At 48.9% G+C, this 18,408-nt stretch overlaps 1 protein-coding gene across 1 annotated transcript; it reads left to right on the forward strand.

The window, feature by feature from the left end:
- Positions 1-868: 868 nt before the first annotated feature.
- LOC137846178 (zinc finger protein 721-like) lies at positions 869-17,790 on the forward strand. The gene is made up of 11 exons (XM_068663882.1): positions 869-1,212; positions 3,433-3,515; positions 3,686-3,812; positions 4,951-5,061; positions 5,187-6,609; positions 9,748-9,868; positions 10,028-10,111; positions 11,347-11,388; positions 11,559-11,685; positions 12,813-12,923; positions 13,048-17,790. Exons 2-11 carry the CDS (start codon positions 3,492-3,494, stop codon positions 14,556-14,558), a joined length of 3,681 nt encoding a protein of 1,226 aa, XP_068519983.1. The 5' UTR covers positions 869-1,212; positions 3,433-3,491; the 3' UTR covers positions 14,559-17,790.
- The last annotated feature ends 618 nt before the right edge of the window (positions 17,791-18,408 follow it).

Below are 18,408 nucleotides of genomic sequence, written 5' to 3' on the forward strand. Positions count from 1 at the left end.
TTGAGACTACTTTCTAGATCCAGTCTTCACAGCAGATACATGCCGGGTGCCCTAGCCCTTGTACCCACAGTGATGCAGCTTTGTGTTTGGTTGCTGATGGCTCCCAGGAGAAGCGCCATCATTGCAATAAGAAAACTTAAAACAAAGCAATTGTTTGCACAGGTAGGGTCTCAGGATGTTTTTCGACAAAGGATGAAACAGCACCCAAGGACAGACTTACAAAGCTTTTCTGAAGTTTAGTCATGACCCTGAGACACCTCCTCCGCTAGGGAAAGGACAGGAAGAGAGCAATTAGCAGCAGCATGTATAGAGCTTGCAACGCAGGGTGGTGCAAACACATCCAGTCACACCATTAAACCCATCCTGACCCTGGCAATGCCTTCCCTCATTGCCATGCACAGCAGGACAGCAGCAGGGCCTTGGGTTGCCCGCCGTCATATGTTGATGTGCCCTGAGATCTTACTCTTCTCCACGGCTGAAGTTATCTCAGAACAGGACTTGGGGGCCTCGTGTTACCTAGTGCGTTGCTGCCCCTACTACATCCCAGCTAAGTGCTCAGGCCTTTGCTTGCAGCTCTGGGCAGAGACAAAGCCATCAGTGGCCTGCTGCTAGGAGAGTTAACTCTTTCCTTGCAGAGCAGGGAAGGCTGAGCAGGGCGGAGCGCTGAACCCTTTCCTCACACAGTGGAATGCTCTGGGGGAGCCAACAGAGAAGGCCGAGGTCAAGCCCTAACCAACCTCTGATTTTCTGTGCTGCGGCTTCACAACACATTCTGGTTTGGGGCCAGGAAGACATGCTGCACATCAGGAGGAGCTATGGCCAAGGCTGAGCTGCAGCCCAGAGCTCCTCCTACAAAGCTGATGAGGGGTTAAGTACCTTGGGCTGGCCCTGAACAGAGCCCCAGGGCATGGAAATGCCCCTACAGAGGAAGAGCCTGAGAGTCTGGGCTCTGCCAGGGTGCTCAGTGGGGGGAAAAGCCTTTGGTGCAGCTCACAGCTCCCTGCCCACCAGCAGACCTCAGAGGTGCACCCTGTAAGGCAAGTGAGAGCCTGGCTGGAAGCCACCCAGGCAGTGTCTTGGTTGCAGGAGGTGAACCACGGCCATCCTGCAGCTGCGTCCAGGCTCAGGATACTTGGCGTCCTCCAGCCTACACGACTCAGAGGAGCCAGGCTGCCTACAAGGAGGGTGGGAGCAGCCTACTGTGGACTCGAGGTATGTTATAAATGGAGTGGTAATTCCTGTCGAGAAAATGGTTGATATTCATAAAGAAGGGGGAGATGTGGGAGTGTGCCCATGGAGGTCGGACAGCCCCGTGTTTGAGATAACATTAGACTCTTAACGATGAGGCCATCGGGAATATAAAAGAGTTTAGCGGGAACAAAGAAGGGTGATTCAGGAGACTCCATGCAGTCTCAGGTTTCTTGTTCTCCAGCTGGTCTTTTGTTCTCCAGCCATTAAGGCATGGAAGTTTCTGAGTGTTTCCTGTTGTTATATGCAAAGTTGTTTGACCAATGAAAAGTTGTTTTGAAAAGAACTGCTGTGGAGAGAAGGGTATAAGAGGGAAGCCTGTCCTCAAGATGAAAAAGGCAACACGATGTGATGAAGTTATGTCATCAATAAAGAAGCAGAAAGAAGGAATGAACAGGAACAGGCTAGCGGAACGGAGACCAGTACGGGAACAGGCACATTGATTGCCCCATTAAGATAGGTTCGGCCAAACTCAGCAAACCTCTCAGAAAATCTCGAACTGAAAGTTGCTGGAAATAGGCGCACCGGAGCTGGGAAGAAGCTCAAGCTGAGAGAAGCAGACCTGTGCACACAACTGCCCCTCGCTGGTAAGCAGCTGCGCATTATGGGGAATCATATGTCCTTAGGAACAAAGTCCTGGTAACCTTACAGCTTATTCTTCTACTTAACAATCAGACAGTTTATGATCCTGAAACATGGGACCAAATTGAGGTCAAGGTGTGGGACTCTGCAACTACAAATGACAAGGTTGCAGTGGGATTGCTGGGCACCTGGCGAGCAATCTCTGAGGCCTTAAAGAGCCATGTGGGGCCACAGTCAGAAACGTGTGGTTTGCCAGATAGTGAGGGAGCTGTGGGCTCGTTTACTGATCCGACTGCTAGGGCATCGGTCCTTCTGCCGCTACAGCCATGGAAGGCTTTTGCTGTTCCGCCCCCTGTTGACCTGAACGTGCCTTTTGACCCAGGCCTCATTGGCTTGAAAAGGAGATGGGTATGTTTTTCTTCGATCTGGGAAGAACGGGAGACATAAGGCCCAAAGACCAAGTTGCTTGACAACGTAAAGCAAGATCTATTGTTCAAAAGGAATGGAAAATGGAGACTGTTAAGTCACGGAACTTCAAGGATTGTTTGTTACCTTTCCTGATTGTACGTATGTATAGGCATACTCGGGTTTAGTATGTAAAAGCGATGTTCTATATATTTAGAATGTTTGATGTTGGTGTGTGCATGTTGGTGGAGCGTAGACTCTCCGCACACCCAGCGCTGTTTACTTGCCTTTTATACCTTTTATACCTTTTGTAAATATTATTTTCTGAATATTACTAAATTCAGATTGAGTTGAGACTTCATTTATAACAAGGTAGGTACTCTCCATTGTTTATGCAGACAAGAGGCAGGATTTTTCCTTTTCCACATGATTCCCCCCTTTGAGACAGGGCCTGAGCATCTAAAGCTCAGCACCAGACTTGGGAGGTCATGCAAAAGGGGAAAGGAAAAGCAGGATCTGACCCATGTTGCTGTTCAAGGGTGGAAGATAGCTGTCAGGACGCAAAGCATGCAGCTTGTTGCTCACTGCTCCTCTCTTGGCTGCAGCCAAGAAATGAGCTGGGCTCTGTGACAGAGTATCCAAGTCCTCAGCAGGAAGGCTCTGGATCTGCAGTGTTGTTTCCTGAGCCGTGCCTTAGACTCTGTTGCTGACGTATCTGAGGGGGCACAGGACGGGGTTGGAGCTGGGCAAAGAGCTCAAAACGAGACGGGGCAAAGGGCAGCTCTCTGTGGGTTGCACCCCCTTTTAGGCCATATCCACCTGCCCCAACATGAGCTCCTCAGTGGGCTGCAGTTTAGAGATCTGATCCACTCTGCCACACCGGGGGCTGCAGCAGGACAGCCTGCTTCCCCGTGGTCCTGGCCACAGGCTTCAGGGGAAATTCTGTCCTGGTGCCTGGAGGACCTCCTTCCTCCTTTGTCACTGACCTTAGTGTCTGCAGGGTTGTTTTCATCTCATTTTCTCACTCCTCTCTGACGATTGCTGATGTGCAGCAGCTTTTTCCTTTCTTAAACCTGTGTCCCAGCTGGCTTTTACCCCCAATCAATGGCCTGCAGCTGGGCTGGCGCTGGGGAGGGACAGGGACAGGGACTGCTGCATTCCCCCAAACCTACCCTGCCATTTTTCTTGTCCCAGCAGGTTCCAGTTTGACATCTACCTTTCAGCTGTGATTGTCCCAGCCTACAGGAGGGCAGGAAATGGCCACGGCACATCCAGCTGAGGTAGGGGCTTGGAGAAGCAGCCAGGAGAGGCCAAGGGGGAAGGGATGTGAATGCAGGGGGAAGATGAGGTGCCGTCAGCCAGCATTTGTGTGCTAGGCACAGAGAAGCCACTGGGACTGGAGCTTCTGTCATCAACAGGCTGCTTCTACATGGAGCCTCTTTGCTTGCAGGAACCCGTGACCTTCGTGGAGGTGGCGGTGTATTTCAGCAGGGAGGAGTGGGAGCTGCTGCATCCTGCACAGCGAGTGCTCTACCGGGACGTGATGCTGGAGACGTATGAGTCCATAACTTCGCTGGGTGAGTGAGGGCTTTGCTTCCTTTTCTCCTCAGTAGGGGAGCTTTCGTGGTGTAGAAGAAGCCTCTGTGAGCAAGACATGTAATAAACACAATGCAATTATTTACTGCATACAGAAGGAAAAAAAATTTAAAAAAAAAATAAAAAACCCAGCAACCTAAAACCACACAGAAGAAAAGATAAGGATGAGTTAAGAAGACAGTAGTGTGTTATCCACTGTAACATATATATATTATGATATAATGATACAGTCATAATATAATATGAAAAATAATACTGTATATTAGAATATTTAATAATATAATTTTATATAGCTATACATACATATACATGTATATATATGTAGATATTATAGTTATATAGACATGCGTCCAAAAGAGCTTTTCTTGGTGGTGGCATGTAAATCTTCCTTCTCAGCATTGCCTTCCTCAGTTTTCCCCTAAACCTTCTTGAAGTCAACTGCATTGAATAAGTAGGTAAAAGGTAAGGCAAATAAATAAGTCCCTGCAGTATTTTCAGAGACAGCCTTGCTGTCTTCAAACAAAGCTAGTCTATGTTGCTGACCTGAATGATACTGGGCCTTAAAAGTGGCTTTACAGGAAGGGAGTGATTACATAGTACACGTGGACGCTTAGCAGCTGTGTCAAAACCATGGAAATCATAGAGTCATAGAACGGCCTGGATTGAAAAGGACCTTAAAGATCTTCGAGTTTCAACCCCCCTGCTCTGGGCAAGGTTGCCAACCAGTAGAGGAGGCTGCCCAGAGTTGCATCAAGCCTGGCCTTGAATGCCTCCTGGGCTGGGGCATCCACAACCTCCCTGGGCAAACTGTTCCAGTGCCTCACCACCCTCTGAGTGAAAAACTTTCTCCTCATTTCCAACCTAAATCTCCCCTCTTAGTTTAAAACCATCCCCCCTTGTCATATCACTACCAACACATGTAAGCAGGCGTTCCCCCTCCTGTTGATACGCTCCCTTCAAACACTGGAAGGCCGCAGTGAGGTCTCCCTGGAGCCTTCTCCTCTCCAAGCTAAACAAGCTCAATTTCCTCAAGCTTTATGCATAGGAAGGTTTTCCAGCCCTCTGATCATCTTAGTAGCCCTCCAAATGCTCTCATCTCCTCTGTTTATGTCATTTAAGGACTCGTTCCATCCCCCAAACCCGTGGTGATCTCCCAGCTTGAAGAAGGGGAAGATCCCTGGATCCCAGATCTGCATGGCGTGGAGGATGTGACAGGAGACCTCAGCCCAGGTGAGGTGGTGGAGGAAGGGAGGAGATTGGGGTTGGCAAATTCCAAGATCAGAGGATCAGAGAGCTCTGTCTGGGCAATATTGTGGGCACTATGGGCTGGTTGTGGATTTCCTCTTGTCATCCAGCAGGTGACAGGATCACAAAAGCAGTGGAGCCTCTTCAGAAAGGTGGCGTGGCCCAAAGGCAGCTGAATGCTGTCTCTGTGGGAAAAACCAGAAGGCGCATGCAAAAGGGCCTGGAGCATGGAAAGCATCTCAAGAAGCCACTGAAAACCCATCGAGGAAATGGAGCTCGGAAGCCCCTAGATGGCAGCAAAGGTCAAAAGAAGGCTAAAGAACTGACAATGAAGCAAGGCTGCCAGAAGAAATTGGAGAACCAATGTGACGAGTGTGGAGGAATCTTTAAAAGTCATTCCTATCTTCTTATGCATCAACGCATCCACACAGGAGACAAACCCTACAAGTGCACTGAGTGTGGGAAGAGCTACCTAACAAGTTCCAGTCTTGTTATACACCAGCGGATTCACACAGGAGAGAGACCCTACAAGTGCTTGGAGTGTGAGAAGAGCTTCAGAAGCAACTCTGCACTCACCTCCCATAAGTATTTTCACACAGGAGAGAGACGTCACAAGTGCTCACAGTGTGAGAAGAGCTACAGAAGAAGAGCAGATCTCATCTCCCACCAGGGCTTTCACACCGGAGAGAAGCCCTACAAATGCCCTGAGTGTGGGAAAGGCTTCATAAGGAGTTTTTTATTCAATCTGCATAAACGGATCCACGCAGGAGAGAGACCGTACAAGTGCCCTGATTGTGAGAAGACCTTCCAGTCGAATCATAGACTCAACTTGCACAAACGGATCCACACAGGAGAGAGACACTACAAGTGTCCTGAGTGTGGGAAGAGCTTCCGTTCGAGTTATAGACTGAATGCGCACAAATGGATGCACACAGGAGAGATGCCCTACAAGTGTCCTGAGTGTGGGAAGAGCTTCCCTTCGAGTTATAGACTCAATGCGCACAAATGGATCCACACAGGAGAGATGCCCTACAAGTGCCCTGAGTGTGGGAAGGGCTTCATAAAGATTTCTGTACTCAATTTGCACAAATGGACCCATAAAGAAGAGAGACCCTACAAGTGTCCTGAGTGTGGGAAGGGCTTCATAAGGAGTTTTTTATTCAATCTGCATAAACGGATCCACGCAGGAGAGAGACCCTACAAGTGCCCTGATTGTGAGAAGACCTTCAAGTCGAATCATGGACTCAACTTGCACAAACGGATCCACACAGGAGAGAGACACTACAAGTGTCCTGAGTGTGGGAAGAGCTTCCCTTCGAATTATAGACTCAATGCGCACAAATGGATCCACACAGGAGAGATGCCCTACAAGTGCCCTGAGTGTGGGAAGGGCTTCCAGTCGAGATATAGACTCAAATTGCACAAACGGATCCACTCAGGAGAGAGACCCTACAAGTGTCCTGACTGTGCAAAGGCCTTCGAGAGCTGTTCTGACCTTAGATCACACAAGTGTGTCCACAAAGGAGACAAGCTGTAGCAGTGCAGAAACTGTAAAAACATTGTGTGTGTGCGTGCATGAGTTCCTCTCTCAGAAATTTCTGAGAAGGCCCGTGGAAGAGACTGCCCTCTGATAAAGGTGACCATTTCATCCCTTGTCTGGGAAATGCCTTTTCTCGGGGGTGTGAAAGGGGAAAGGGAAGGGGAAGAATAAAATACCTGATTTGTCCCAGAGCTTGTGTTTTCATTGGGGCCTGCTTTCTTAAAATGAAAAACGGAAGGACAGGAAAGGTGCAAGGGGGCTTTGTTTCTGGTGTCAGTTCCAGCCCAGTGCTTGCTTCTGGGGGGAGACATGTTCGGCACACAACCACACCACCCTTCCTAAATGTGCTGCTACACGTGTTTAGGAAACCTATGTGCCTATGAAGACAACAAGCGGAGGGAGTTGGTGGTGTTCAGCCTGGAGAAGAGAAGGCTCCAGGGAGACCTTGTTGCAGCCCTCCAGTACCAAAAGTGGGCCTACAAGAAAGCAGGAGAGAGACACTTTATTAGGGAGTGTATTGGTAAGACAAGGAGGAACGACTTTAAACTCAAAGAGGGTAGGTTCAGATTAGATATTGGGAAAAAAATCCTTTCTGTGAGGGTGGTGAGGCACTGACACGCGTTGCCCAGAGAAGTTGTGGATGCCCCATCCCTGGAGGTGTTCAAGGCCAGGTTGCATGGGGCTCTGAGGAATCTGACCTAGTGGAAATTGTCCCTTCCCATAGCAGGAGGCTTGGAATTCGATACTCTTTACGGCAACCCAAGCTGTTGTATGATTATGATCTCTCCCCAGTGAAGCTGGTTGTGACCGTGTTGGTTTTCTCACGCTGCTCCCTCCCTTGCAGCATCGACTTCCTGGTAATATGTACTGCAAAATGCTGCTGACATAATAAGTAGTCACCAGTGCTACCAGCCTCACTCCTCATTCCTTTGAGGAATCTGCCACCACCCATGAGCGGGGGTTGCTCTCGCCATGTGGGGTGGAAAGGCAGAAGGTACAGAGGAGAAGAGACCAGACCCATCTTTGCAAAGTGGTGCTGCTAAGCTGACTGGCAATATAGACCAGTTCTATAAAAGGCCTGCATGTTCTCACCCTGCTGGCCCACAGTGAAGGCATCACCCAAGAAGGGCTACTGCTGAAGGTTCTGAACTTCTGATCATCATTTGCAGAGATTTCTGCTAGCTTCTTCATCTCACAGCAGCATACACTGGTGTGCTTTCCTCTCAGCAGGCTTAAGCCCATCTTTTGAGACTACTTTCTAGATCCAGTCTTCACAGCAGATACATGCCGGGTGCCCTAGCCCTTGCACCCACAGTGATGCAGCTTTGTGTTTGGTTGCTGATGGCTCCCAGGAGAAGCGCCATCATTGCAAAGAGAAAGCTTAAAACAAAGCAATTGTTTGCACAGGTAGGGTCTCAGGATGTTTTTCAACAAAGGATGAAACAGCACCCAAGGACAGACTTACAAAGCTTTTCTGAAGTTTAGTCATGACCCTGAGACCCCTCCTCCACTAGGGAAAGGACAGGAAGAGAGCAATTAGCAGCAGCTTATATAGAGCTTGCAAAGCAGGGTGGTGCAAACACCTCCACTCACAACATTAAACCCATCCTGACCCTGGCAATGCCTTCCCTCATTGCCATGCACAGCAGGACAGCAGCAGGGCCTTGGGTTGCCCGCAGTCATATGTTGATATGCCCTGAGATCTTGCTCTTCTCCACGGCTGAAGTTATCTCAGAACAGGACTCGGGGTCTCGTGTTACCTAGTGCGTTGCTGCCCCTACTACATCCCAGCTAAGTGCTCAGGCCTTTGCTTGCAGCTCTGGGCAGAGACAAAGCCATCAGTGGCCTGCTGCTAGGAGAGTTAACTCTTTCCTTGCAGAGCAGGGAAGGCTGAGCATGGTGGAGCGCTGAACCCTTTCCTCACACAGTGGCATGCTCTGGGGGAGCCAACAGAGAAGGCCGAGGTCAAGCCCTAACCAACTTCTGATTTTCTGTGCTGCAGCTTCACAACACATTCTGGTTTGGGGCCAGGAAGACATGCTGCACATCAGGAGGAGCTATGGCCAAGGCTGAGCTGCAGCCCAGAGCTCCTCCTACAAAGCTGATGAGGGGTTAAGTACCTTGGGCTGGGCCTGAACAGAGCCCCAGGGCATGGAAATGCCCCTACAGAGGAAGAGCCTGAGAGTCTGGGCTCTGCCAGGGTGCTCAGTGGGGGGAAAAGCCTTTGGTGCAGCTCACAGCTCCCTGCCCACCAGCAGACCTCAGAGGTGCACCCTGTAAGGCAAGTGAGAGCCTGGCTGGAAGCCACCCAGGCAGTGTCTTGGTTGCAGGAGGTGAACCGCGGCCATCCTGCAGCTGCGTCCAGGCTCAGGATACTTGGCGTCCTCCAGCCTACCCGACTCAGAGGAGCCAGGCTGCCTACAAGGAGGGTGGGAGCAGCCTACTGTGGACTCGAGGTATGTTATAAATGGAGTGGTAATTCGTGTTGAGAAAATGGTTGATATTCATAAAGAAGGGGGAGATGTGGGAGTGTGCCCATGGAGGTCGGACAGCCCCGTGTTTGAGATAACATTAGACTCTTAACGATGAGGCCATCGGGAATATAAAAGAGTTTAGCGGGAACAAAGAAGGGTGATTCAGGAGACTCCATGCAGTCTCAGGTTTCTTGTTCTCCAGCTGGTCTTTTGTTCTCCAGCCATTAAGGCATGGAAGTTTCTGAGTGTTTGCTGTTGTTATATGCAAAGTTGCTTGACCAATGAAAAGTTGTTTTGAAAAGAACTGCTGTGGAGAGAAAGGTATTAAGAGGGGAGCCTGCCCTCAAGATTAAAAAAAATAAGAAAAAGGCAACACGATGTGATGAAGTTATGTCATCAATAAAGAAGCAGAAAGAAGGAATGAACAGGAACAGGCTAGCGGAACGGAGACCAGTACGGGAACAGGCACATTGATTGCCCCATTAAGATAGGTTCGGCCAAACTCAGCAAACCTCTCAGAGAATCTTGAACTGAAAGTTGCTGGAAATAGGCGCACCGGAGCTGGGAAGAAGCTCAAGCTGAGAGAAGCAGACCTGTGCACACAACTGCCCCTCGCTGGTAAGCAGCTGCACATTATGGGGAATCATATGTCCTTAGGAACAAAGTCCTGGTAACCTTACAGCTTATTCTTCTACTTAACAATCAGACCGTTTATGATCCTGAAACATGGGACCAAATTGAGGTCAAGGTGTGGGACTCTGCAACTACAAATGACAAGGTTGCAGTGGGATTGCTGGGCACCTGGCGAGCAATCTCTGAGGCCTTAAAGAGCCATATGGGGCCACAATCACAAACGTGTGGTTTGCCAGATAGTGAGGGAGCTGTGGGCTCGTTTACTGATCCGACTGCTAGGGCATTGGTCCTTCTGCCGCTACAGCCATGGAAGGCTTTTGCTGTTCCGCCCCCTGTTGACCTGAACGTGCCTTTTGAGCCAGGCCTCATTGGCTTGAAAAGGAGATGGGTATGTTTTTCTTCGATCTGGGAAGAACGGGAGACATAAGGCCCAAAGACCAAGTTGCTTGACAACTTAAAGCAAGATCTATTGTTCAAAAGGAATGGAAAATGGAGACTGTTAAGTCACGGAACTTCAAGGATTGTTTGTTACCTTTCCTGATTGTACGTATGTATAGGCATACTCGGGTTTAGTATGTAAAAGCGATGTTCTATATATTTAGAATGTCTGATGTTCGTGTGTGCATGTTGGTGGAGCGTAGACTCCCCGCACACCCAGCGCTGTTTACTTGCCTTTTATACCTTTTATACCTTTTGTAAATATTATTTTCTGAATATTACTAAATTCAGATTGAGTTGAGACTTCATTTATAACAAGGTAGGTACTCTCCATTGTTTATGCAGACAAGAGGCAGGATTTTTCCTTTTCCACATGATTCCCCCCTTTGAGACAGGGCCTGAGCATCTAAAGCTCAGCACCAGACTTGGGAGGTCATGCAAAAGGGGAAAGGAAAAGCAGGATCTGACCCATGTTGCTGTTCAAGGGTGGGAGATAGCTGTCAGGACGCAAAGCATGCAGCTTGTTGCTCATTGCTCCTCTCTTGGCTGCAGCCAAGAAATCCGCTGGGCTCTGTGAAAGAGGATGCAAGTCCACAGCAGGAAGGCTCTGGATCTACAGTGTTGTTTCCTGAGCCGTGGATTAGACTCTGTTGCTGAGGTTTCTGAGGGGGCACAGGACGGGGTTGGAGCTGGGCAAAGAGCTCAAAACGAGACGGGGCAAAGGGCAGCTCTCTGTGGGTTGCACCCCCTTTTAGGCCATATCCACCTGCCCCAACATGAGCTCCTCGGTGGGCTGCAGTTTAGAGATCTGATCCACTCTGCCACACCGTGGGCTGCAGCAGGACAGCCTGCTTCCCCGTGGTCCTGGCCACAGGCTTCAGGGGAAATTCTGTCCTGGTGCCTGGAGGACCTCCTTCCTCCTTTGTCACTGACCTTAGTGTCTGCAGGGTTGTTTTCATCTCATTTTCTCACTCCTCTCAGACGATTGCTGATGTGCAGCAGCTTTTTCCTTTCTTAAACCTGTGTCCCAGCTGGCTTTTACCCCCAGTCAATGGCCTGCAGCTGGGCTGACGCTGGGGAGGGACAGGGACAGGGACTGCTGCATTCCCCCAAACCTACCCTGCCATTTCTCTTGTCCCAGCAGGTTCCAGTTTGACATCTACCTTTCAGCTGTGATTGTCCCAGCCTGCAGGAGGGCAGGAAATGGCCACGGCACATCCAGCTGAGGTAGGGGCTTGGAGAAGCAGCCAGGAGAGGCCAAGGGGGAAGGGATGTGAATGCAGGGGGAAGATGAGGTGCCGTCAGCCAGCATTTGTGTGCTGGGCACAGAGAAGCCACTGGGACTGGAGCTTCTGTCATCAACAGGCTGCTTCTACATGGAGCCTCTTTGCTTGCAGGAACCCGTGACCTTCGTGGAGGTGGCAGTGTATTTCAGCAGGGAGGAGTGGGAGCTGCTGCATCCTGCACAGCGAGTGCTCTACCGGGACGTGATGCTGGAGACGTATGAGTCCATAACTTCACTGGGTGAGTGAGGGCTTTGCTTCCTTTTCTCCTCAGTAGGGGAGCTTTCGTGGTGTAGAAGAAGCCTCTGTGAGCAAGACATGTAATAAACACAATGCAATTATTTACTGCATACAGAAGGAAAAAAAAATAAATAATAATAATAAAAAAAAAACAGCAACCTAAACCACACAGAAAAAAGATAACGATGAGTTAAGAAGACAGTAGTGTGTTATCCACTGTAACATATATATATTATGATATAATGATACAATCATAATATAATATGAAAAATAATACTGTATATTAGAATATTTAATAATATCATAATATACAAAATATATAGCTATATAGACATATACTTGTATATATATGTATATATTATAGTTATATAGACATGCGTCCAAAAGAGCTTTTCTTGGTGGTTGCATGTAAATCTTCCTTCTCAGCATTGCCTTCCTCAGTTTTCCCCTAAACCTTCTTGAAGTCAACAGCATTGAATAAGTAGGTAAAAGGTAAGGCAAATAAATAAGTCTCTGCAGTATTTTCAGAGATAGAAGAGCCTTGCTGTCTTCAAACAAAGCTAGTCTATGTTGCTGACCTGAATGATACTGGGCCGTAAAAGTGGCTTTACAGGAAAGGAGTGATTACATAGTACCCGTGGACACTTAGCAGCTGTGTCAAAACCATGGAAATCATAGAGTCATAGAACGGCCTGGATTGAAAAGGACCTTAAAGATCTTTGAGTTTCAACCCCCCTGCTCTGGGCAAGGTTGCCAACCAGTAGAGGAGGCTGCCCAGAGTTGCATCAAGCCTGGCCTTGAATGCCTCCAGGGCTGGGGCATCCACAACCTCCCTGGGCAAACTGTTCCAGTGCCTCACCACCCTCTGAGTGAAAAACTTTCTCCTCATTTCCAACCTAAATCTCCCCTCTAAGTTTAAAACCATCCCCCAAGCATGCGTTCCCCCTCCTGTTGTTACGCTCCCTTCAAACACTGGAAGGCCGCAGTGAGGTCTCCCTGGAGCCTTCTCTTTCCCAAGCTAAACAAGCTCAATTTCCTCAAGCTTTATGCATAGGGAGGTTTTCCAGCCCTCTGATCATCTTAGTAGCCCTCCAAATGCTCTCATCTCCTCTGTTTATGTCATTTAAGGACTCGTTCCATCCCCCAAACCCGTGGTGATCTCCCAGCTTGAAGAAGGGGAAGATCCCTGGATCCCAGATCTGCATGGCGTGGAGGATGTGACAGGAGACCTCAGCCCAGGTGAGGTGGTGGAGGAAGGGAGGAGATTGGGGTTGGCAGAAGGCAAAATCAGAGGATCAGAGAGCTCTGTCTGGGCAATATTGTGGGCACTATGGGCTGGTTGTGGATTTCCTCTGTCATCCAGCAGGTGACAGGATCACAAAAGCAGCGGAGCCTCTTCAGAAAGGTGGCGTGGCCCAAAGGCAGCTGAATGCTGTCTCTGTGGGAAAAACCAGAAGGCGCGTGCAAAAGCGCCTGGAGCATGGAAAGCATCTCAAGAAGCCACTGAAAACCCATCCAGGAAATGGAGCTCGGAAGCCCCTAGATGGCAGCAAAGGTCAAAAGAAGGCTAAAGAACTGACAATGAAGCAAGGCTGCCAGAAGAAATTGGAGAACCAATGTGGCGAGTGTGGAAGAATCTTTAAAAGTCATTCCTATCTTCTTAAGCACCGGCGCATCCACACAGGATACAAACCCTACAAGTGCACTGAGTGTGGGAAGAGCTACATAAAAAGATCCAGTCTTGTTATACACCAGCGGATTCACACAGGAGAGAGACCCTACAAGTGCTTGGAGTGTGAGAAGAGCTTCAGAAGCAACTCTGCACTCGCCTCCCATAAGTATTTTCACACAGGAGAGAGACCTCACAAGTGCTCACAGTGTGAGAAGAGCTACAGAAGAAGAGCAGATCTCATCTCCCACCAGGGCTTTCACACAGGAGAGAAGCCCTACAAGTGCCCTGATTGTGGGAAGGGCTTCATAAAGATTTCTGTACTCAATTTGCACAAATGGATCCATAAAGAAGAGAGACCCTACAAGTGTCCTGAGTGTGGGAAAGGCTTCATAAGGAGGTTTTTATTCAATCTGCATAAACGGATCCACGCAGGAGAGAGACCGTACAAGTGCCCTGATTGTGAGAAGACCTTCCAGTCGAATCATGGACTCAACTTGCACAAACGGATCCACACAGGAGAGAGACACTACAAGTGTCCTGAGTGTGGGAAGAGCTTCCGTTCGAGTTATAGACTGAATGCGCACAAATGGATGCACACAGGAGAGATGCCCTACAAGTGTCCTGAGTGTGGGAAGAGCTTCCCTTCGAGTTATAGACTCAATGCGCACAAATGGATCCACACAGGAGAGATGCCCTACAAGTGCCCTGAGTGTGGGAAGGGCTTCATAAGGATTTCTGTACTCAATTTGCACAAATGGATCCATAAAGAAGAGAGACCCTACAAGTGTCCTGAGTGTGGGAAGGGCTTCATAAGGAGTTTTTTATTCAATCTGCATAAACGGATCCACACAGGAGAGAGACTGTACAAGTGCCCTGATTGTGAGAAGACCTTCCAGTCGAATCATAGACTCAACTTGCACAAACGGATCCACACAGGAGAGAGACACTACAAGTGTCCTGAGTGTGGGAAGAGCTTCCCTTCGAATTATAGACTCAATGAGCACAAATGGATCCACACAGGAGAGATGCCCTACAAGTGCCCTGAGTGTGGGAAGGGCTTCCAGTCGAGATATAGACTCAAATTGCACAAACGGATCCACACAGGAGAGAGACCCTACAAGTGTCCTGACTGTGCAAAGGCCTTCGAGAGCTGTTCTGACCTTAGATCACACAAGTGTGTCCACAAAGGAGACAAGTTGTAGTAGTGCCCTGTGTGTGGGATGTGCTTCCGCCAGAGCTCGAACATGGTCACCTAATTCTAAATGCACACAGAAATATATTTCTTACAAATACCGTGAGCAGAGGAAGAGTCTTGTGGCAAACTTATCTTCAAAATAACTTACAAACACCTTGAGCAGAGGAAGAGCCTTGTGGCAAACTCATCTTCAAACCCACCTGCAGATCAGACTCCCTCCCCCGAAACCTGAAGCCGAGGTTTAGCCCGATGCAGACAGCAGGGAGCACTAGGTGTAAGAATAAGATGTTTTCCCAGGCTGTGTTCCCTGGGAGATATCACTGAGAGCCCATCAGGGAATGGTGTATATGGCTGAGAGCAGAGAGAGAAACCCTGTTCCTAGTGTGGGCATCCGATGATGGCTGTTGGACAGATCCAGTCCCCTCTTCCCTTCCTTGTTCTGTTTATCACTGCGTAAAATATTCTCTGGGATTCCTGATTTTCACGTCACCTTTTTTCCCCTCACCTTTAGGGGACTTGCTGCCCAATGGTTTATTAACAGCAGTAAATACCAAGTCCCAGAAGCTGTGACAGAAAGATTTAAATTCCTACCGGGAAACCCAGCATAAAAACCCCACAAAGAGCAAACTCCCATCCTTGAGCCTTGAAGCCATGGTTTATCCTGGTGCAGACAAAAGAGAGCTCTGGGTGTCAAGATATTTGCTGGTACGTTTCTTGGGAGAAATTTTGCTGTGAGTCCATCAGGGAATGATGCATTTGCTCCATCTTCTTTGAGCAGCTTAGCAGATTCCCCAGTGCCTTCACCCCCTCTGGGATGCAAAGGGTGTAGGGATGCTGATAGAAGAGTCTGGAAAGGAAAAGGGAAACAGGAAAAGCCAGCTGATGCTCTGTGCTATCCTCTACGCTTGTAGCCAGGCTCATGTTTTGGCAGTGGCCAGCTCACTGCTCCTACCACAAGAGCCCATGGGGACCAGCTGGCCAGCTGCAAGTGAGCCTTTGGGAGATGTCATGCAGGAGAGCTAAGAAGTCAGAGCAGTGCTGGGTAAGGAGTCCAGAGTTTTGGTGATGCTCATCCCAAAGCAAGGCAGGCAACACTTCCAATCTCCACCTGAGTAAGCAACATCCTGCCAAGGTTCACAAATGACACATCAAGGCACAGAAGAAAGTCACAATTCCCACACCTCTGCATAAGGAAATGCTCCCAGTTTCACTTTGGCTCACTTGGACAAGGCAGACCCCATTTTGGCTTGTGACCGGCATGCCTTGGAGTTTTCCCATCCTTTGGCTGGAGCATATCACCCTTCCTGGCCTTAGGTTGTGGTGGGTGTTCTGGGACAAATATATCCTGTTCTTGCTTTGTCCCCGGTGTGGGAATTACCCATATTGCTCCCCTTTTCAACTGGAGATGGGGTGCCAAGTGACCACACAAAGGAAAGTGCAGAGCTGGCTGTGGCGAAGCTACTGGAAGCATTTGGGATGTTGGTAGGTGGATCAGAAGCACATTTCTCCCAGGGATGTGTATGAGGAAAATCACCCGGGAAAGTGACTCTTCACTCAGAGAGCCCAGGAAAGTCACCTCTGGATAAACCCATCTGCTGTGGGTGAATGCATGAATATCCAAAAGAAACCTCGGCTGCACAGAAAGGAAGAAAGCATGTCTGCAGGGATTACGGGAAAAACTTCAGCTGGAGCTCATTGCCTAGAAGATAACAGCAACCCCCCATAGGGGAGAGCGCCTTGATTTCAGGAAGAGGTACATCCAGAGCTAGGAGATCCTCACCCATGACAGACTGCATGCTGGGGAGAAGGGCTACAAACACCCCAAGTGCAGGAAGAGCTTCAGCCACAGCATGAACTCATTAAATATCAGCGAATCCACGTGGGAGAAAGACCCTACAAGTGTATTGCCTGCAGGAAGAGATTTTTTCAGACCTTGCACACTGGGAGAAACCTTGAGAATGGAGGAGTCCCCAGAGGCTTCTCATGACAAAGGGAGAGCTTCCAAAGGAGAAGGCATCCATGGTACCACCCAGATAAGGGTCTTACACCAATGGGCTTTGAATGCTCTTTCCTTGCTGACAAAAGAAAATCTCTCACCATGCTTAGTTTTCTCTTTCCACTCTTGCAGCAACCAGCTTTTAAAACCCATTTCCTGAGGAAACTGCAAAAACATTGTGTGTGTGCGTGCATGAGTTCCTCTCTCAGAAATTTCTGAGAAGGCCCGTGGAAGAGACTACCCTCTGATAAAACTGACCATTTCATCCCTTGTCTGGGAAATGCCTTTTCTCGGGGGTGTGAAAGGGGAAAGGGAAGGGGAAGAATAAAATACCTGATTTGTCCCAGAGCTTATGTTTTCACTGGGGCCTGCTTTCTTAAAATGAAAAACGGAAGGACAGGAAAGGTGCAAGGGGGCTTTGTTTCTGGTGTCAGTTCCAGCCCAGTGCTTGCTTCTGGGGGGAGACATGTTCGGCACACAACCCCACCACCCTTCCTAAATGTGCTGCTACACGTGTTTAGGAAACCTATGTGCCTATGAAGACAACAAGCGGAGGGAGTTGGTGGTGTTCAGCCTGGAGAAGAGAAGGCTCCAGGGAGACCTTGTTGCAGCCCTCCAGTAACAAAAGTGGGCCTACAAGAAAGCAGGAGAGAGACACTTTATTAGGGAGTGTATTGGTAAGACAAGGAGGAACGACTTTAAACTCAAAGAGGGTAGGTTCAGATTAGATATTGGGATATTAGATATTAGATATTGGGCTCAGTGGGGGGAAAAGCCTTTGGTGCAGCTCACAGCTCCCTGCCCACCAGCAGACCTCAGAGGTGCACCCTGTAAGGCAAGTGAGAGCCTGGCTGGAAGCCACCCAGGCAGTGTCTTGGTTGCAGGAGGTGCACTGCTGCCTGAAGACATTAAGAAGACGTTAGTGTGTTATCCACTATAACATATATATTTTTGATAGAATGATATAATATCAATTTCCTCGTAACATATAATCTAATTCTCTCATCCTGTTTAAAACCATTAAAACCACAGTTTTAAACCATTCTGCCTTCTTCTATCACTATTTGCCCCTGTAAAAACTCATTCCATTTTTTTTTTAAAGCCCATTTTAAGTACTGAAAGTACCTTAAAAAGTACATAAAATCTATCACCATGTTTGGTTTGCCCTTGTTGTAAGCAGCTTTCTTCACCTATTTCCTAAGGAAACTGTAGGAAAATTTTGTGTGCACATGCATGCGTTCCTTTCTCAGTACTTTCTGAGCCCACTGATCAATTTGATGCAAGAGTCAGAGCAGTAGTGCGGCTCTTGGAGGCTTACTGAAAATTCCCTTCAAGCAGAAAAGAAAACTCTACATACAAGCTTTCCCTGAGCTAACAGCCAGTCGATTCACCCTTTGATTAGCCATTGGAGAAGGCATGTGGAAGAGACCAACCTTTGATCAAAGCTTGATTTGCTCTGCTAGAGGGAACCCGGGTGGGACCAGGGGCGTCACCTGAGCACGGGGGTCACCGTGGTGTGTGGCATCCCTCATTTCCTATCACCCCTTCCCCCTCTCCCAGCAGAATCACAGCTGTTCCAGGAGGTGGCTGGGGTGGCTGTGCTGGTAGACTTACCCACCTCTGTGCTGAGCACCTGGAGCCTCCACTTCTGCTTGCCCCTACATGTCCCTGCCCATCTCGTGGCCCCAGCCCAGCCCCTGTCTCCCTTCCTCATCACCAAGTGCCCCTCTCCTCCTCCCCTGTCCCACCTGCAGCCCCAGTCTTCTCCCTGCCCCTTCCTCAGCCCAGCGCTCCTACTTCATCCTCTCCCTCGAGAGGCTCCTCACTGTAATTGGTGCCACTGCCCCCAACTCAGGCCCAA

The sequence above is a fragment of the Anas acuta genome, chromosome 31, assembly GCF_963932015.1.
Source record: "Anas acuta chromosome 31, bAnaAcu1.1, whole genome shotgun sequence".
Lineage (NCBI taxonomy): Eukaryota > Metazoa > Chordata > Aves > Anseriformes > Anatidae > Anas > Anas acuta.

Coding starts and splice junctions, on each gene's coding strand:
- LOC137846178 (XM_068663882.1), top strand. CDS start 3,492: ATGGCCACGGCACATCCAGCTGAG. Junction 3,813..4,950: donor TGAGTCCATAACTTCGCTGG/GTGAGTGAGGGC, acceptor ATGTCATTTAAG/GACTCGTTCCATCCCCCAAA. Junction 5,062..5,186: donor GACAGGAGACCTCAGCCCAG/GTGAGGTGGTGG, acceptor CTTGTCATCCAG/CAGGTGACAGGATCACAAAA.